Below are 22,188 nucleotides of genomic sequence, written 5' to 3'. Positions count from 1 at the left end.
GACTCTTGTGCGTCATTGGTAAGAAAATGCTCAAATCTCGCGAGCAAGTGCGAGATTAGTGGGACATAAACCGGTCATAGCACCCCCCCCCCCCTTTTTTAAAAGTTAAAATACATGGTGTATTTTTAAATAAAATTACCATTAGTCAAACTGCATTTTTCAAATATTCTAACACTATCTTATTAAAGATGTTACATGTTTTTAAAACTCCACCACACCTATTTTAAAAATTCCAAACAACGATGTTCTCTGGACACCCAAGTCCATCAATATTTTGTAATTTTCAAATTAGCTTAGATGCAGTTTGGAAACGCATTAGGTGTGTTAATTAGTGTTATAAACGTCTTTAAAAAATGCAGTTTGGCATATACATGTATATAACTTGTTCTAAAATATGGAAATTGACGGGGGAGTGGGGTGTACGTGCACGATTACAAAGTCCATGTCATATGAACCTGTCCTAATTGTATGATAAAATAGAATGTCTTCATAGTCTGACAGAATAACTTTAAAAACATATTCATCACATTAATTACAAGAAAAGTTCTTGTGTTGGATGTGCATATAGGTTTTTCCCTTCACAGTTCTTCTTGCGATTGACACTTTATATCCGTCAGATTTGGCAAATTTAGTAGCTTCTCTTCCTCACATAGTTTAATAAGTTCGTCTGTTTTCTTGTAAGAATAATCAATTCCTAAATTTGACTTTAGAATTTTAATCAGTGTTGTGGTTTGCAGTCGGTTATAATATGTATTCGATACCATAATTCATATTATGTATGCCTAAGTAATGTGTTTACATTATGTTGTCCCGGTAGCAGGACTTTACGCGCCTTTAATTTGAAGAGTTCCACTAATGGAAATGATAAGTATTAGTTCTAGGTTCAGTACAATCTGGCGTAGATTGGACTATATCAGAATTACAAAATTAAGAGAAGAGGAAATATGGACCCATGGACATACCAGAGGTAGGATTAAGTGCCTAAGAGGAGTAAGTATCCCCTGTTAACCGGTCACACCAAATGTGAGCCCTATATCTTGATCAGGTAAATGGAGTAGTCCATAGTTAAAATCAGTATGTAAAGAATAGCCTAACAATAGTACATGTACACTGATTCTCAATATAAGGGTACAAATGAAGTCGTAGTTGCTTTTACTGAAATATATCAGTCTCAACAAAATGAATATTTTCATTGTGAACTGTTAGTGTTATATCATGTATAACAGATGATTGAGTTTTCTAGCTGCTCACATCTGATATATAGCAGATATTCTACTGCATTTGAAGAGCATGTTACAGTTGCCACCCAAAAAATCATATTACACGGAAAATCAAATATGTTTCTCTTTGAACTATAATTTGTTTGATAAATAGGAGAGAGGTCAGAATTTAAAATCGAAACAATAGCTTCAGGTCACCATGAATTTCTGTAGCAACACAGACGTATGTGTCACATAAGTTTCATCTTAGGTCAAATCAGTCTGAATATCATACAACTTTGGCTGAATCCCAATATTTTTTGTCCTAACTGAGAATGAATAACACATTATCAAAATGAGAATAGCAAATAAGCCTTTTTAAAAACTATATGAACTAAATTGAATGTTAGATGTTAATTTTTTGCTACGTATATGAAAGAAATGTAAATTTCGTTCAGATTCATGTAATATTTAATTTTAAAAAATAGTTGACCTGTGTGTTACTGACATTTGGTTAAATAAAAAAGACATCAATGGTGATGCAGAACGAAATTTATTCTTTCATAAAACAGCATTTGCTCCTTTATATTGAGAATCAGTGATAATAACCACAGAATTTGCAAAATGCTGATTTTAAATGGGACTTGAGAAACTCCTCTGTCACCTTCACCTGCTGTTGTTCACCTGATGCCAGTTTTAAAAGATTTTTTTTTTTTACCAATCTTTATTTCCATAAAAATTTTGGACCCCATATAGTGGCCCCAATCAAGTCCCAAAGGATCACAATATAAACCAAAATTGATTCACACAATACACAGATGCCTAACACCAATATAACTAACATGGTCTTGCTGTTCTGGATAAAACCAAAGTATGAAGACCTAGCCAGAAGAAATCTACATTCAATATTGTAAATATTGTTCAGGAGATATTAAATAGGCAAGATTTTTATTAAAAGTTGGTCAAACTTCCAGGTCAAGGTCACATAATCAGACACTGAAGTATACCAAGGTCTTTCAATAAAGATGGACTGATTTATTTTATATTGTTTGCCGTCCCTCTCAGAATTTTTCACTTCCATGGAGCCCTCACCATTGTAGGTGAAGGGCTGCAAAATTTAGGCCTATGCTCGGCGCTTACAACCATTGAGCAGGGAGGGATCTTTATCATGCCACACCTGCTGTGACACAGGGCCTCGGTTTTTGTGGTCTTATCCAAAGGACCGCCCCACTTAGTCGCCTCTTACAACAAGCAAGGGGTACAAAAGACCCATCTAACCCAGATCCCCACAAGATTTGCCATAAAGAATCTATATACAAACTATAAAAGCTTTACCTTAAATAGTACATATGATATTGACTAGGTCAGAGATTTAAAAAGTAGGTCCAACTCTAAGGTTAAGGTCACAAGGTCAAGCATTACAAAATAATGTCTTGCTATAAAGAACTTATATACAAAATCTAAAAGCCCTAGGAGATTTTGAAATGACTCCAACCTATTTTTTCCTGATTATCTCCCCTTTAAAGGGACATGGCCCTTTATTTGAACAAACTTGAATCCCCTTCACTCATGGATAATTTGTATTAAGTTTGAATGAAATTGGCCTAGTGGTTCTGGAGAAGAAGATAAAAATGTGATTTTTCCTATATATTCTCTTTTAAACTTTGATCCCTATTATGGTCCCATCCTAAGATCAGGGACCATGATTACATAAACTTGAATCTGCACTATGTCAGGAAGCTTTTATGTGAATTTCAACTTTTTACCCAATTGTTCTTTAAATGACCCCACCCCATTTTTGCCTTTTACTGATTATCTCCCCTTTCAAGATGGGCAATGACCTTCAGTTGAACAACCTTGAATCCCCTTCACCCAAGGATGATTTGTGTCTTACTTAAAAATGTTGAAATATTTGGACTTAAGAATCTAATGATTATTTTTTTTGGCCCAAGACATTTTGCATGCAATGTGCCAAAATCAAAATAGTAGTCAGGGTTTTAACACAAGGTGTACAGTACAAGCCAAAGACATGCATTATGAGTGCACACAAAATGTAACATTACTGTATACAAAGAATGTGCAGTGTTTATTATTAAGATGCCCTTTGTGTAATCATACCTGTGTAGCTAGATGTGACAGGTATCTTCTTCTGTGACTATTTTGAAATTCCATGACCTAAAATTTTAAGGAAAGATTCAGAAGTGTGTAACATAATTACAAGACATTTATTTCTAAATTCTGCTGCCCTTCATTCATGTTTCTATTAATATCAGTTCTTCTATGCATCTTTACTAAACAGAAAATGTGTTACTGTAGTCTGCTTCCCAAAAGAGAACTTTAAGAACAATGAAGTGCTTAGATATGTACATTAAAACACAAAAATAAGGTTGCAAGGTAGAAAATTTTCCAACTACTGTCATATAAAAAGGAACAATTTAAAAAATACCTGTATTGTCTGCTGTGTATTTCTCTTAATAAGTTCCACAATATTGGTGAAAAAGATCTGTACATCAGGACCCATCTACAACATAACTTGACATTACCAGAACATGAATAATAGTTTCATGATTTTTTGCGCCAATCACTGTGTGATAAATGAAATGATTGCAACCATCACTCATACTTATGTAGTATGGACTGGATTTTGGCTTGGGTAGCTCAGTGGTTAGAGCATCTGACTAATAATGCAAGGGTCTCGAGTTTGATTCCCGTCCAGTCATAAATTTTCTCTTTCCTATTGTAACGGGAATGGATGTAGAACAAGGATTTGAAATCCTTCTCAAGAGAACATCAGTCCCCGTAAATTAGGAAAATATATTTCCTTTAGTCCCGAATGTGAATTTAGGATAATAAAAGATAAACCAAGCAGTCTCCGTGATTTGAATATAAATATAAACGATTTATTCTCTAAGTTAACATTAAAATACACAGTTACCAATAATACGTCCTACCCCTAGCCCTACGATGTAACGACTAACTTTAAACCTACCTCTATTTTCCGTTATGTTTTTGTTTACATTTTTATACCTAGCAACGTCACCGGCCCTGACGCAACGGTAGTGACACCGGCGACGGCTATATATCACGTTATTATTCATACAAAATACACACTCATTATATTTCTGTGCTGGATTCCGGATTTTTTTTTTTTTATATTTGTCCGGGATTGGTTTTGTTTTGTATGTTACAAAAAGCTCCCAGCACGTTCACGGCATGATACCCGTACTCATGCATTTTGACTTCCAACTTTCCACAACTTCATGGCACCAAAGTGTAAGTTTTTAATCTCTTTATTAACTTTTATGTTAAATGCAAGTCATATTAAGAATGCATACGCATATTTGTTATTGTACACTTGTTGACCCCGATGTGATAAGCAGCCAGTATATCATGACATGCAGGTAGTTTATATTGTCTAAATTTGATTAATTGATATTTCATGGTTATCTTATCTCTGATAGATCTTTAATGATGTTATTCATTGCTGTTATTATTTCTTTCTGTGTAAATGGGGCACGCTCGCTTATTTTCTGAACGTACTATATATTGACCTTTCACGTGTTCGATATGTAAATCGCTCTGTGTAAATTGCTCACAGTTTAAATTTTTTCTCAAAGGTTGTGATGATTACATTTAAGTTTTCACATATCAGTATCAATATTTTATAAGTCTTCTAGTGTGTGTATTTAGAATTCAAGATTTTTGATAACTTTGTAAAGCTTTTGGTGCATGTTATTCTTGATTTACTGAAATTTGATATCTTTAGCATGAAATGTGTAGATATGTTCTGAATAACATATTACATGTTTATTATAAACCATGCCACTTATCTTTTGTGCAGAACCTGTTGTAATAGGATCTTATTTTTGTTTACAGTATTTTACCCTCCCTGGAGGTTGTCTCTCTGCCATTAAAAGTAAAGAAACATACATCGTCTTTCTTGTGACAGAATAGTAAAATAACTTTGTCATGGCTATGGAACGGGAAAGGAAACTCACAGAGGCTGGAGCCGAGTTGTTCATGGACAGATGCAGGAAATATGATCGGGAAATAAAACATATTCAAAAGGAAATTGATGTCCTAATATCCACTCTTCAGGAATATCCAGAAATATCGGATGCAGAGATGGTACATAAGCAGATAAAACAAGCTAGTGGTGATTTTAAAAGACTTTCAGATCATTATGTTGACTTTCTTGTAAAACACAGATCAGTTGAAAGCGAAACAGAAAGGATTTCACATTTGAAATTAAGAGATAATGTAACGAGGGCTGTTACCGAGGTTCTCACTCAACGCACACAAGTTGCAACAAAAGATCCTAGCTGTGACAGACAAAGCGTTAAATCTGGATCAGGCCGATCAATCCTTTCATCTACTCAGTCTGCGATTATTCAGAAAAGAGCTGCACTTGAGGCTGCGAAAGTGAAAATGAAATACGTCGAGAAACAAGCTGCCATTATGACCCAAAAGGCAGCATTGGAAGCGGAAATCAGTCTACTTGAAATCCAACAAGAAACCGAAGCCTTACAATCAGCACTGAATGTGATGGAAAATGCAGAACAGTTAGATGATATAGAAACAGAATCTATTACTGAAGCTCGACAAGCAAGGACAAGTGAATTTATTCAACAACATTTTGTGAATTCCACTAACACTTCTGTTCAGCCACCTGTGCAAGCAATTACAAGTACTTTGACATCCGCTGTGCAACCGCCTGTACAGTCCACTGATAGCACGTTCACATCAGCTGTGCGACCTCGTGTGCAATTCACTGATAGTGCATTCACGTCAACTGTGCAAACATCTATGCAGTCTAGTGAAACATTTGTTCCTTTATCGACATTGGCAAATTTATGTTCCACACCTATGAATGAAAATTGGCGTACAGCATATCAACCAACGCAAACCATGGTACACTCTAGTCCCTTGCTTGCAACTTCATCACAAACAAGTCATGTGTATGATTTGCCGCCACCCTTTGCGCCGCGTTCAGACGTACTATCTCAGCCGAATCATCTATTGAATACTGAAGCGCCAACCTTTGTGCCACATTCGAGCATACTGCCTCAGCCGAATCACTTATTAAATACCGAAGTGCCAACCTTTATGCCGCGTTCGGGTATACTATCTCAGGCAAATTCTATAGTGACTACTCAAACGCCTACCTTTGTGCCATATTCGAGTTTACCGTCTCAGCCAAATCCGGTGACTACTCAAACCTCAGGATCACAATACGGTAATCGCTACACATCAGTCAATATGATGCCACATGTAGACAATTCGCAGGTTGAACTTTGTCAGATAATGACTAGGATGATGGCCAGAAAAGATGTAGTGCTTTCGCGTCTCATTAAATACAATGATAGTCCCATCCAATATTTGTCTTGGAAACAAACATTTAAAGCTGTAATGTTAGAACTTGCAGTTACACCATCAGAGGAACTGGATCTCATGATCAAATGGCTGGGTCCAGATTCATCCAGGCAGGCTGAATGCATAAAAACGGCCAGTGCAGGAAATCACGTGGATGCATTACACAAATTGTGGGATAGACTTGACATTCGGTATGGCAGTCCTGAATTGATAGAAGCGTGCTTACGAAACAAACTTACGAACTTCCCAAAGCTTTCAAATACTCCGGCTGACAGCAAACGACTTTATGATTTGTACGACCTCTTGAGTGAAATTCAGTGTGTCAAGGCCAACCCGCTCTATTCTTCAGTGCTTGCAATGTATGATTCATCCACAGGAGTAAACCAAATAGTATCTCGCTTGCCGACCAATCTACAAGAAAAGTGGTCATCTCGCGCCAATACTTACAAAAATCAACATGGAATGCTATTTCCTCCGTTCAGTTATTTTGTCAACTTCATCTACGACATGGCAAAATGGCGCACTGACCCGAGTTTTCAGTACAACACTAGCACACTATCTTCTCAGAAACAGTCAGCAAATAATCAACCCCAAATTCGCGTGAACGCAAGGAAAACGGAACTTTCTACAAACTCTACAGCTGAGGACAAATTGATGTGCCCCGTGCACAACACAAACCACAATTTGAATCAGTGCAGGACTTTCCGTCAGAAACCCATGAAAGAGCGAATGGAGATTCTAAAGAAAAACAAACTTTGTTTCCGTTGCTGCAGTTTGAAACGACACACCAAGAACAAATGCCAAGAGACTATCCGATGTGATGTTTGTAATCAGACAAGTCACCCGACTGGACTTCATGTATTGCGTGTTCAAAATGTACAGCAACCCTCTCATAACAAGGATGAGAATCTTACAGAAGATGACAATCGGCATGGAGGGGAGTCACGGACCGGTGTTAATACAAAATGTACACAGGTTTGTGGGACTGACAAAATTTGTAGCAAGTCATGCGCAAAAATTCTACAAGTGTATGTCTACAATGAGGACCAACCCATGCAGGCTCGCAAGGTCTACGCATTGATCGACGATCAAAGCAATTACTCCCTTGGAAAACCGGAACTGTTTGACAACTTTGATGATCATTCGGAACACATAAACTTCACTTTATCAACCTGTTCAGGGAAAGTTTCCGCGACTGGCAGAAAAGGCAACAATTATGTTGTTGAGTCCGCAGATCATAGTGTCAGGATTAAGATTCCGTCTCTTATCGAGTGTTCAGACATTCCCGATAATAGACATGAAATACCTTCTCCGGAAGTAGTGAAAAACTTTCCTCATCTTTGTGATTTGGTATCGTACATACCACCAGTTGATGACAGTGTACACATAGAACTCTTGATAGGTCGTGACGTTATACAAGCACACCATGTTGTGGATCAGAGGTTAGGCGGTGATAACTTACCCTACGCTCACAAATTACCTCTTGGTTGGGTTGTGGTTGGTGAATCTTGTATTGGAGCTCTCCATGGACGTGAATCTGTTCAAACAATCACAGTTAGCAAAACTCACATTCTTGCTAATGGTAGAGCAACCTATCTGGAACCATGTGTTAACACGTTAACCATCAAAGAAAACTCGATCTTCGAGAAAACGCCACAGGATGAGAGGCTTGGTCCATCAGTGGAAGACGAGCTTTTTATAAGTCTCATGGAAAGTAAGGTTACGAAGGACTGTGATGATCGCTGGACTGCACCACTTCCCTTTCGCGAAAATAGAAAGCTGTTGCCTAACAACAGAACTCAAGCCTTGCAGCGTGTTAAATCATTAGACCGTTCACTCCAGAAAGATGAAGTCAAGAAGAAACACGTTGTTGAATTCATGGGAAAAATGTTCGAAAACGGTCATGCTGAGGTAGCACCACCTTTGCCAACACTTAGTGAACAATGGTACCTACCGTTTTTCGGAATTTATCATCCCAAGAAACCTGGAAAAGTTAGAGTCGTCTTCGATTCGTCAGCAGTGTTCAGGGGAACGTCTTTGAATGACGTATTAATGAAAGGACCGGATTTAACCAATAATTTATTGGGAGTACTCTTGCGATTTCGGAAGGAAGCTATAGCTCTTACAGCTGACGTGGAGCACATGTTTTACAACTTCAAGGTGGACGAAACTCATCGCAATTATTTACGATTTGTGTGGCACGAAAATAATGACATTTCACAACCGTTGATGGACTACAGGATGACAGTCCATGTTTTCGGAAACTCTCCGTCTCCATCTGTTGCAACCTTTTGTCTCAGAAAATCCGTTGAGAATGCAGACAGTGATGTCCGAGATTTTGTCTGTAAAAACTTTTATGTGGACGATGGACTCATTTCTTGTCCAGATTCTGACTCGGCAATTGATCTCATGAAGCGCACACAGAAAGCGTTAGAAATTGGAGGACGGTTGCGTTTGCATAAGATTGTCTCGAACAGCACAACTGTGTTACAGAATTTCCCATCAGATGATTTGTCAGCAGATCTCAAGGAATTGGATCTTGGATCTGACACTCCGCCAATTCAGCGCAGTCTAGGATTATCATGGGACATTTCTACTGATAGATTTGTGTTCAGAGCGTCGACAGAAAACAAACCCTATACCCGTAGAGGTGCGTTATCAGTGATCAATAGTCTGTTTGATCCCATAGGATTTGCAGCCCCCATGACTTTGTATGGGAAATTGCTTCTCAGGGAAATGATGTCAGTCTCAGGACCTGTAAATTGGGATGAAGAGTTACCGCCTCAATTGAAATCGAAATGGGAACGGTGGATCACATCACTCGTGCATCTCCAGAATTTTCAAATTTCTCGCAAATATTCTGCAATTTCATTTCATGAAGCTTTGCGTAGAGAGGTTCATATCTTCAGTGATGCATCTAAGGACGCAATAGCTTCGGTAGCATACTTAAAACTGATATCAGATGAGGGAAGTGATGTTTCATTTTTGCTGGGCAAATCAAAAGTATCACCTGTTCATGGTCATACCATTCCTCGCCTTGAGCTCTGCGCAGCAGTTCTATCCATTGCAGTTGCAGAGTTGGTGAAAGAGCATTTGAACATCCCCTCACAGGATTTCTACTATTACACAGATAGCAAGATAGTGTTGGGGTATTTGTCAAACGAGGTACGGAGGTTCTATGTGTATGTCACCAATAGGGTGAATAGGATCAGAGCAGCTAGTTCTCCGACTCAGTGGTACTTCATTCCAACAGACAGTAACCCTGCTGACATTGCAACGAGACGTATCAATGCAGAAGACTTGGTGAATTCAACCTACCTAACGGGTCCAGACCTTTTGCGCAATGACATACATGTACAATTACCATCTAGTGAATTTCAGCTTGTAAATCCTCAAGAGGATACTGAGGTCCGCCCAGAAATATCAGTGAACAAAATGAAAGTGATCAGCCACAAAACATGGGTTCAGAGATTTTCATTTTTCTCGTCATGGAACAGTTTAGTGAGAGCTATCATGTTTCTGAAAGGATTCATTAGGAAACTTCACAATGAGAGCAAACCCACACGAGCTGAAACGGAACAATTTATTGTGAAACTAGTACAACAGGAAGTTTATGGTGATGAAATCAATTCTTTGCAAACTGGACGTTCTTTGTCAAACAAATCCAAAATTCTTCCTCTTGCTCCTGTACAAGATGAAAATGGCATTCTCAGAGTTGGAGGACGATTGAAACATGGAAAGGCTATTTCCATCAACACTCAGCCTGTGATCATTCCCCGAGACCATCACATTGCTATCCTCTTAGTGCGACATTTTCATGGTAAAATTCATCACCAGGGCAGACACATGACAGAGGGAGCTCTCCGTGCATCGGGCTATTGGGTGATTGGCGGTAAGAGACTTGTGTCCTCTATTATTCGTCATTGTGTGACTTGTCGAAAGTGTCGTGGACAATTTCTATTTCAAAAGATGTCAGATCTTCCGGAGGACAGATTATCTCCTGGACCACCTTTCACCTTTGTTGGTCTTGATACATTTGGACCATGGTCAGTTCTCCAGCGTAAGACTCGAGGTGGATCAGCTCAGCAAAAGAGATGGGCAATTTTATTCACTTGCTTAGTTTCAAGAGCAGTTCACTTGGAAGTAGTAGATGAGATGAGCAGTGCAGCATTCATCAATGCCTACCGCCGTTTTGTAGCAATTCGTGGACCCATAAAACTATTGCGATCAGATAGGGGCACTAACTTTGTGGGTGCAATTCAGGACTTGGGCATTGAAGCAGAATTTGTTGAGGATGGAAGAATCGCAAAAACTCTAGAAACCTATGGAACTTCCTGGAAGTTTAATCCTCCTCATTCCTCTCACTTTGGAGGCTCATGGGAGCGTATGATAGGGACCTGTAGGAGGATTCTGGATAACATGCTCATGCAAGATAGGAATAAACTAACTCATGATTCATTAGTGACCTTGATGGCTGAAGTTTCAGCGATAGTGAATTCTCGTCCGTTGCTGCCCATTTCAACAGATCCAGAAAACCCAGAAATTCTGTCTCCCTCAGTGTTGTTGACTCACAAGAAAGGTCAAAACGATACATGCCCGTTTCCACAGTTTGGGACCAAGGATATGTTACGTAGTCAATGGAAACTGGTTCAGGGTCTAGCAGATGAATTTTGGTCGAAATGGACGAAAGAGTATATCTCATCTCTTCAAGTCAGGAGAAAGTGGAAGCAGCCAGAAGTGAACTTGAATGTCGGTGATATTGTTCTTGTAAGAGAGAAGGATTTTCATAGATCCATGTGGCCTATGGCAATAGTGACGAAACTTTTTCCAAGTGACGATTTCCTTGTCAGGAAAGTGGAAATCAAACTCTATAAGGAAAACAAGATTTGTGTGTTCGTTCGACCCGTAGTCGATCTTGTCCTGTTGGTATCTTCAGATGATTAGTGACTCAATTTTCATGGATAATGACTGATATTTGATTTTATGTATTATGTATGTATGATTTTGCTAGTTTAGCATATTGAATTTGATGTAGTGATTTTTTTATAAAAATCAGGAGGGGAGTGTGCTGGATTCCGGATTTTTTTTTTTTTATATTTGTCCGGGATTGGTTTTGTTTTGTATGTTACAAAAAGCTCCCAGCACGTTCACGGCATGGTACCCGTACTCATGCATTTTGACTTCCAACTTTCCACAACTTCATGGCACCAAAGTGTAAGTTTTTAATCTCTTTATTAACTTTTATGTTAAATGCAAGTCATATTAAGAATGCATACGCATATTTGTTATTGTACACTTGTTGACCCCGATGTGATAAGCAGCCAGTATATCATGACATGCAGGTAGTTTATATTGTCTAAATTTGATTAATTGATATTTCATGGTTATCTTATCTCTGATAGATCTTTAATGATGTTATTCATTGCTGTTATTATTTCTTTCTGTGTAAATGGGGCACGCTCGCTTATTTTCTGAACGTACTATATATTGACCTTTCACGTGTTCGATATGTAAATCGCTCTGTGTAAATTGCTCACAGTTTAAATTTTTTCTCAAAGGTTGTGATGATTACATTTAAGTTTTCACATATCAGTATCAATATTTTATAAGTCTTCTAGTGTGTGTATTTAGAATTCAAGATTTTTGATAACTTTGTAAAGCTTTTGGTGCATGTTATTCTTGATTTACTGAAATTTGATATCTTTAGCATGAAATGTGTAGATATGTTCTGAATAACATATTACATGTTTATTATAAACCATGCCACTTATCTTTTGTGCAGAACCTGTTGTAATAGGATCTTATTTTTGTTTACAGTATTTTACCCTCCCTGGAGGTTGTCTCTCTGCCATTAAAAGTAAAGAAACATACATCGTCTTTCTTGTGACAGAATAATTTCATTACTTAAAAGGTATTCTGTTGCATTATGTTAATCAAAATCTCCTTTTCTCAAGATTGTTTATTATTAGAGGATTTTCCATGTCTAGGCACTATATCCCTTGGGTGGTGGAAATCCAATGTTGATTGCCAGTTGCATATTTTCACCTTATTTTCAATCATAGTGATTATGATTTTAGAAAAAGAGGCCCAGGGGCTATGTCACTCACCTGAGCCACTTGGCCCTGCCATTGTTCAAGGTTATCACCAAAGTAACAAGCAAGCTAGGTCTTCAATCCCAAAAAGAATTTATATACGAAATATGAAAGGCCTACCTTAAAAAGTTCAGGAGATCTTAAAGTAGGTCAAACTCCAAAGTCAAAAGATCAAATACCATTATGTCACAATGCCTTGCCAAACAGTCTCTATAAATAGTTCCTGATATACATAATAGGTTGTGTTTTCATAAAAGTAGGTCAAACTCAAAGTTAAAGGTCAAAAGACTAGATATATGAAATGAAAAGTCTTGTCATAAAAAAATTATATATACAAGATATGAAAGATCTACAGTGCTCCCTCAGTATATCACCACTCGTTAAATCGCCACCCCCGCATATTGCCATTGAAATGTGTAGAACAGATTTCCATACACGATAAAAACCTAGATATAATGCCAACCTCGCCTAACGCCATCCATTCTCAGGTACAGAAGGTCAAATTGCCTTTCTAAATCCCCTGATAACAATGCCAACGACCAGGAATCAGAAGCCCTAATTACACATAGTTGGTCTGCTCCGGTGAATCAGAGTGAAATCAAATTAAGTACGTGTCATGAAAATAGGTAAGCATAGGTAATTCGATAACTTGAACATACTCAATCAAAAATTGTCTCTGAAATTGTCCAGTAGTATTGCCTACGCATGAACAACCGAGAAACGAAACTACAATCGACTGCAAACTCCGCCAATGTTCGTTTGCACACTAACCAAATCTCTATTCGATGAGGCTTGCTATCAACTGCTGTAAATTTTGTGTACCATGTGACTATTGTGTGTATTTATGTGGGCGACGTCATATTTCTGTGTTCCAGAAAAAAGTTGCAGTCATTACATGTGTGTTTGTCAACCATTCGTAGAACCTCCCATGCCACAAATAAAACTATTATAGATATATTTATGTGTTTTGCAAGTGCACAAGCGCAGAATATGCATTTTTAGCAAAGTTTTAGGAAGTAAAGTAAAACAATTTCATGCATTTACATATCGTGTCGTATGTTGACGGCAATAAAAGGACAATAATATATTAAATGATCAACACCATTTTTTCCCAAATCAATGAACTAAAATGACCAAACTCGTTATAATGCCCCCTCTATATAATGCCAAAATAGACTGGGACAAAAGCCGGTGATATAACGAGGTAACACTGCACTTTAGATAGTTCAGGACATATTGAGTAGGTATTTTATTGAAAGTAAGTCAAACTTCCAGGTGAAGGTCACAAGATCACATTGGATCATATGAAAGATCTTGCCGTACGGGATGTAGATACAAAATATGAAAGCCCTAGCTTATTTAATTCAAGAGATATTTTTAAAGATATTTCCCACATATATCAGCATATAAAACTTTGATCCCGGGGGTCATGATTTTGACAAACTTGAACCTGCACTATGTCAGGAAGCTTTCATGAAAATTTCAACTTTTCTGACCCAGTGGTTCTTGAGGAGAAGAGTTTTAAAGATTTTCCCTATATACCTCTAGGTATAACTTTGATCCCCTCTTGTGGCCCCCACCCTACAAAAAAAGAGGGGGGGGGGGCATAATTTTAAAAACTTGATTTTGCACCTATGTCAGGAAGTTTTCATGTAAATTTCAACTTTTCTGGCCCAATGGTCCATATGTTTTTACCTGTTCTTACGATTAGTTTCAACAATCATCATAGTTAGTTTTAAGGGGGAGGGAGGGGAGTCTTGGTGAAAACTATGTGAATTTAGTTTTGTGTCAGACATTGAACTTTTGATCTCACCCATAAGAGATGGTTCAGCAAAACTAATCCCATACTCCTTTTTTCTAAAAAAAATTATAATGATGATGCTTTATGAATGAATCACCTTAGCTGAGAGAAGAATGACATTAACATTGGTTGATCCACACATCTGGCATTTTGGCTTTGTTGCTGGAAGGAAAAAAAGTTGTTGAATAGATATCTTGGTATGCAATTTAAAACAAATAATTTTTTATTTTGGTCTTTAGCCAAAATGTTAGGAGAAAACTTTATTTTTTTTTTATCAAATTGTAGTGAAGATCAGTTCTTTACCATTGTTTACACAGCTGTCACAGAATATATGACCACATGTGGTCAGTCTAAACTGAATGGGTGCAGTCCCGGGTCTTAGAAAACAGTTATTGCAGTGGATCCAATCTCCCATCTAGAGAAAATGAACAAAGACTATAATCAGTAAATAGTGATGAACTATTTGCTTTAATATAAACATAATAACTTCCCATAACATTATTTTTGTCTGTTTAGTCATTCAAATGTACCATTGTTTGGGGTATTCAGAATCACTAGGGCTGTCACGGTTCAGACATTTTTCGGTTTGGTTCAGAAAATGAAACCCCGGTTTTTTCGGTTCGGTTTTATCTGAGTAATAAATCCAAATAATTTAAAAGATTTCAAGAATAATGTAGACCCTGAAGTATTTATTTTTCAGTGCAAATGCAAACATCAATTTCTAATGCGTTTTATTCAACTCATCTTCGCTAGCCAAGGGTTTACGATCCACTCCGCTTCTCTACAACCCTTGGATGCGTTAGCATGATTTTCGTGACAACAATTTCCTGCTTATGATTGGATGCAGGCCAAGTCCCCTCCCTGCAGGAGTCAAAACACGTGTAAGAAGAAAAAAAGTTTATCGATTCTAAATGATTTACAAATAAAACAGTGTAACTCACTGGTTGCAGCTATTTTTATTTTAAACAACACACAAAGTGTAGTTGAAAAACACATTTTCATTGGTTGAACATGATGTAAACCAGACAGTTTGTTTTCTCCATCCACTAGAGGACGCCACTCAAAGCTACGAAAATCACAATCTCTACCCAGAGTTGTCGTTCCTTGCTCTCACTTACACCTCTGTTAACGTCTCAAAATAAGCAATGTTATTCCACATGTAGATTCACTTTTTTACGGCTGATAAAACTAAGAACTATTCTATAAAATATCTGGAAAATGTAGCACAAGCAACTATTTGTATATATTTTTTCCATTACTATATATTCTTCATGTACCTATCTATAAGCCTGGTGCAATAGAACTACCCAATATCTACGTTTCAGCCCAAATCAATGCTTCTTGTGTCACAAAGACTTAAAATCTGCTCAATATTTATTTATTTACGTATATTTTTGTAACTGAAGTCAAAACCATACTTTATTTGAGCATACGTGCCATTTTACAAAAATCTTGTAAAACCCTTGAGACGTTTACAGAGGTGTAGTGAGTGTAAGGAACGATAACTCTGGGTAGAGATTGCGAAAATCATTCTAACGCACCCAAGGGTTGTAAAGAGGCAGAGCGAATCATAAACCCTTGGCTAGTGAAGATGTATTCAACTAAACAACAATCAATAAGTAAGTCAACATTATGTACAATACAACATATAACCTCTTAGGCCAAGATAAATAAATTGTGTGTTTCCGGTTCCCCGACCGACCCCAAAATATTTGAGCCGACCCGTAAAAATTTATCCGCCGATATATATTCCGGAAGTAAACAATTCCGGTTTCACTATTAGAAATCCTACTCTCGATCACTTGCTTGTTTGAGAAAATACAAAGTTACTGAAGATTAATTTCTGTAAACATGCACGACGTTGTTGACATGCATTAGAAATAATTTCAAGTAAAAAATAATTAAATCAACTCGTGTAGCTTTTTCGGAGGGGGGAGGGGGGGAGGGAGAGGTGTCCTGTACCCAAGCACCTGTGGATGATCTTAGAATCTCATCAAAACTGGAACGGACGGTGTGACGTCAAAACTATTGATTTTTGTGGTCTTGAATACAAAAGAGTTCCACATCATGGCAGCCTCTATAGAAATAAGCGGGAATTTCAATTTTTGACGTTTTCAAATTAGTACTGAAGCTTATCTAGACCGTATATCAGCAGAATTGTATGACAAATCTTTACCATATGATTAATCCTATCATTTATCATGTAAAAATCTTTTGGGTTGCCTTTCCCTTTAACTTTCACAGTTTGCAGACTTGTGATTAAAACTTCACTGCCCTCAAAAGTGCATACACTGATGAAAGGTTTTAAATAATAGGTGTATTAACATCAAAACATCAAAAGATATGATTACTTTGGACTCATCCTAAAGTCATAACCCTGAGTTATGAAATTCAACATTTTTTGTACATCCTTTTCTGCTATTCCTAAGTATGCATTTAGATTTCATACAGTATCAGCAAACTTACGCATACATACTATATACTAAGTATGGCCCCACCCTGGGGCCAGAACCCCTACCGCGGAGATCATGAAATTTACAATTTTATGTCCCCCTTGTTCCAAAGATGCTTCATACCAAATATGAAAAAGAAATGGAATGATAGTTATCAAGAAGAAGTTAAAAATGTCTATTGTTCACACATTTAATAACTGACCATTTTGGCCCTACCCTGACATCAAAACCCCTACCTCAGGGATCATCAAATTTACAAATTTGGTAAAGGACTACCTGTTCTTCCTAAATATTTATTTACTTTCAATTTAGTATCAACCACACTAAAGAAAATGTTATTTAAGTGTTTTACAGGAAGGGAGAAAATGCAACGGACCAGACCGGGATTCGAACCCGGGCCCCCTGAATCTCTAGTCAGGTGCTCTACCAACTGAGCTATCTGGCCACCGGCGATCGAACCCGGCTGACCGCTACATTCCTCCCTCCTTAAATATCTTCACACCCTGAAGATATCAACCCAGGATCTTTATCCCCTGGCAGGCATTTTCACCTGTCAGTTCCAGGGGATTAGCCTGACCCTACATATAATATGGCGGTCAAAATGAAAGTGTCAACAATATGGCTTGATGTGTATCTGCAAACTATATACTTCGCTGTATATCTGCTTATATGGATGCCTCTATTGTTTTATATATTCTTTACAAAACCTTTTGCATGTGCAGTGGTCTGGAGAATAAAACTGACGAAAGAAACGTATTTACTCTTTGTCAGCAATATACGGTAACCTTTTTTTTTTAGAATGGCCTAATTTCCCTAGATTTGAAATTGGGAAAAACATATATATATAATTGGGAAAAAATAGCTAATTTTTGTGAGGGGAAACAGCCGAATATCGGTGGCATTTTGGCCCAAAAAAAATCACTGAGGGGATCATGAAATTTACAATTTTGGTAGATGCCTTCCTGCTCTACATCACCATGCATTTAGTTTTTCTTAGATATGTGTGGTTCTTGAGAAGATTTTTGAAAATTGGTCAATTTTGGGCAGTTTTTGCCCCGCCTCTAGAGCCCCAGGGGTGCTGGAGTCCTGAAATTTACAATTTATGTCCCTCTTCTCCCAATGATCCTTCATACCAAATTTGAAAAGAATTGGACAGGTAGTTATTAAGAAGAAGTTAAAAATGTTCAATAGATGGTTTTTATGAGGCCAAGATAAATAAATTGTGTGTTTCCGGTTCCCCGACCAACCCTAAAATATTTGAGCCGACCCTTAAAAATTTATCCGCCGATATATATTCCGGAAGTAAACAATTCCGGTTTCACTATTAGAAATCCTAATCTCGATCACTTGCTTGTTTGAAAAAATACATATATATCCTAAACGCAAATGGCAGCGTGCTTACCAAGCACATTGTTGGCAACAGGGCTCGCGCTGCCCATCGCATTTTGCGATTTTTCAGGGAAAAAATGCGATAGAAATTCCGGAAATGCAACACGGACATTTCGTATTTTAGATATATCGGCGCCATCTTGAATGTCAGCTGTTGGCATCCAAACAGCCTCGGGGCTGTTTTACCTGTGCAAAATGAAAGTGGATACCCTGTTGCATGGAAGCAATAAGACTTAGGGGCGTCTTGTTTATTTAGCAGTTTACACAAGACAAAGGGTTGATCCTCTATGTGCAGGTAGGTGTGAATGAAATTAACTGTGCACGTGCGAGTTGCCTACATATCGTAATATACTGGGGAGATACCCCGAGTCATGTCATTACTGGGGAGCTACCTATTTTGGACTTGGCCAGTTACTATTAAATGGAGGAATGTTGGGAAATTGTATCATTCTTGAGGTCTTTGGAAAATGGCCATAAGGAAACGCAAAATTGTAGGTTCTTCTGAAATTGCTATGCTATCATCTTTTGACTTCACATCATCTTAAGCCATTTAAAATTTATTTCAGACTTCCTGAAGCCCCTTCCCCTCCACATGAGATTCACTAAAGGACAACCTTGTCATTCTGGATTTCAAGATGAAAACAGGATTCTTAAGAGAATTTGAAAAATGTGATGTGTTAAACTATGATGATCTGTTATGTTTACAGAAATTAATCTTTAGTAACTTTGTCATCAGTGACTTTTTCTGAGTATTATATGTCATTTACACTAATAACATAATTTATAAACATATAGAAACTCATTTCTTGTCTTTATTTAAGATAGCCAGTTATGAAATACTCCTAAATTTTTCTGGTGTGAAATAGAATTGAGTCAACTTAGCCAAAAACAGTATTTGAAAATAAAACCATGATTGTGCTGAAATGCCATCTAGACTGACTGAAAAGCAATCTGCTGAAATACAATTTTCACTATATCATAATAATAGTGATTTATGATAAAAGTTAATCAAAGCTATGTTGTATACATCGTGCAAGAATAATAAGAGACATATATATATGATATGTTGTATATGCCTCTTGAATAATACACGTGAAATATAGATCTAACAGTAAACGTGTAGGAGTCGATGCACGCACGCCAGGTTGCGACTCAAAATTGTGGACCAGTGTGAGCCCTGTGACAGGCAATTACAATAGGAAAATGCAAACATCAAGAGGGAGAAAACTTTATGACTACGGTAAAAAACAATGAATCATTGTTTAGAATTTTTGAGATGCACCATGAAGGACCGTCCATCTGAATGGCCAAAACACTGCAAAACTACAATATTATGCTGGCCAATAAACCGCATTCCAAAAAACACGGACCCGTATGAAGTTCAAGACAATATTTCTGTTGGTGATTTAGCCGGATTTGAAATGTAATATTATTTAGAGTTATATGTGAACCGGATGTTGACCCTACTTAATACACAGGGTTGTTAGTGGCAGTGAAACATCTCAGGATCTTCAAAAACATTATAAAACTGTACTTCCTCTTTGTAAAGACTGTTATTCGCATGGAAAACTGCCATTAGTAAGCCGCCCTTTTGTGAGAAAGAAATGAACCTTGTTTTTCTCATTTTTTTTCTTGTCAAAGTTGAATTTTAAAGGATAAAATGTTGAAATAAAATAAAATGTTTTTCCTACCTACCTACCCTATTTTTTTCCAGGTTGGAATAGGAAACAGACTATTTATTTATCTTGGCCTGACGTATTTTGACCCCGAGTTATTCCCCTTGGCCGCCATCTTGTAGGTCAAACTGGTGGATTTTCCTCTTTGGGCAACCAATTTCAAACATGTAAGGCAGAAATATATGGGGGGGAATCTTTGCAATATTTGCAATTATGAAGTAAAAGATGCATTAACAAATGTATATTAATAAGAAAAACAGTTTTTATCTCCACCTCAGTGACCAGAATAACAAGGCTGATTTTGGTTGAATAATGAAGGAATCCGGGCATGTTAACCTACAATATGGCAGCCAATGGGAAATAACTCTTGCTTAATCGCTTCGATGGAAAACCATCTATTGTTAACACTTGACGCACAATGCACGACGGAATACGACAACCAATTGCAATAGGTCACCTGAGATTACCAAAATTTATTTTTGGACCTAAAAATCCCAAAATGAAAATAGGCACTAAATTTTCCGTTCAAATGAGGACTTCCACGGCACAATATTTTATCTCCTGGAATTGAAGAGTTCCTATAGTCTGCTTTACCTAGTTTTTTGGGAGATAAAATATTGCACCATAGAAGTCTTCATTTGAATGGAAAAATTAGTGATGGTTTATTTTATGGAATTTACATTCTTAAACGGTAAGTAATACAGTACAGCATTAATAGTGTCTGTGATACAGATTTGGTTTAATAGTGAACTAACTGATTTGAAGCGAACAGCAGTGTCACCTAACTGCACATTAATTGCTAGAACCGGCCAAAGCTGAAAGTAAATTTCCAGACATGAATTATGAAGGACTGCTCCGAGATTCGGTGAAGGCATCAGTCCAAATATTCAGCCGAGCCGAATCTCAACCGAGATTTGGGTTGCCTTTCCCTTTAATTAACCCATCGTATATCTTTGTTTACAATTAGATACTTAGCAAAAGAGAACTCTTTAGCAACATAATTTATGATCTTAACTCACCTATATTTCAACGGTTCACACTGCAAAAGGTGCTAACACAACAAAAGTGTCGGTTTTCCGACTGACGTTTGCGTCGGCCATCGGCATTAATTTTAACCATGCGCAAAGCCTGCTACATAATTGATGCGTGATAAATCTGTCTCAAGTTATAGATATGAAAAACAAATAAAGAGTACAATAAAGAAAAAATATGAGTATTTATTACTTTGTTGTTGGTCTATACTCATTACTATACTATAGTCTAACGTAAATCACTTAATCTGTGAGGTTTGTAGGTTGACAAATAAGTCAAATTGTCGATCGGTATCAGTTGGTCATGTCGTAGAAATATTAGGGCAGTTCAATACGGACCATGCTTACAGTTACACTCGAAAATCAGAAGCTCATACAGTGAAAGAGCGCTAATGTAGGAGAGAGAGAAAAAAAATGAATTAGGCTACCTCAATATTCTTGAACTTTCTTCTTTGAAATCAAAAGTTCCCGCGCCTGCGTCTTACAGGGACAAGTTAACTTGAACTTCATTTATTCGGCGTACATTTTGCTAGCGAACACCAACAAAAAATTTCATCAAAGTACTGAGAGTACTCAAATGGAATAACTCAATCTTGCTTTCCCCAGGCTTTCGCTATCGAGACTCTCGCTCGTGCAAAGTCTCGAGAGCGAGAGTCTTGGAAAAGCGAGACTAAAATAACACATAATGAATAAAAATTGATAATTTTTCAAACAATTAGTAAACATATTCTTAAGTTTCATACTTGAATGCAATATGAGCTCTCCTGAAAGTTCTCAACATTACATCACATAGCCACAGGGTGATAATGAATGTTAATAACAACTTAATCTTCAAAGAGTCCACAAAAGGAGTATGCCTATGCAGGCACTGGCAAGGAAGTGAACCCCTAGGACACAGGCAATTGTTTTTGTAAATAAGTTATATATGACCTATGTATACTAATAATCAGAGTACTACTAAACAGAGTACGATAGAGTACTTTGGAGTATGATGGTCAAATTCCATAATTTAATGCAATTTAATTGTTTATTTGTATGTACACCACTTAAATAAACAAGATTAAAAAATAATATTGCAATATTTGTCAAAAGTATTGGGGGGGGGGTGCGATATTTTGATCCCAATTATCAGTATTTTGTTCGGAGAAAAAATTGAGCGATGTGACATATTACA

At 37.3% G+C, this 22,188-nt stretch overlaps 1 protein-coding gene and 1 long non-coding RNA gene across 2 annotated transcripts in view; one reads left to right on the top strand and one right to left on the bottom strand.

Annotated features, from left to right (window-relative positions):
- LOC125651036 (zip homologous protein 2-like) overlaps window positions 1–21,534 on the bottom strand; it is a 58,732-nt gene extending 37,198 nt beyond the window's left edge. Inside the window, exons 1-5 of the mRNA XM_048879637.2 lie at window positions 21,443–21,534; window positions 14,769–14,880; window positions 14,563–14,627; window positions 3,646–3,720; window positions 3,318–3,374 (exon numbers count right to left, since the gene is read on the bottom strand). Of these exons, the coding sequence (XP_048735594.2) occupies window positions 3,318–3,374; window positions 3,646–3,720; window positions 14,563–14,627; window positions 14,769–14,880 (309 nt within the window). The 5' untranslated portion in view covers window positions 21,443–21,534. The remainder of the gene's footprint in view (window positions 1–3,317; window positions 3,375–3,645; window positions 3,721–14,562; window positions 14,628–14,768; window positions 14,881–21,442) is intronic.
- On the top strand, window positions 4,351–5,126 carry LOC130051425 (uncharacterized). Its single transcript, XR_008799822.1, has 2 exons — window positions 4,351–4,472; window positions 5,076–5,126. It is a non-coding gene; the product is annotated as an uncharacterized LOC130051425 (long non-coding RNA).
- Window positions 21,535–22,188: the final 654 nt, after the last annotated feature.

Source organism: Ostrea edulis, chromosome 1 (assembly GCF_947568905.1).
Source record: "Ostrea edulis chromosome 1, xbOstEdul1.1, whole genome shotgun sequence".
Taxonomy (NCBI): Eukaryota; Metazoa; Mollusca; class Bivalvia; order Ostreida; family Ostreidae; genus Ostrea; species Ostrea edulis.
Note: the sequence above shows the minus strand (reverse complement) of the source record. Positions and strands in the feature narration are given on the sequence as shown.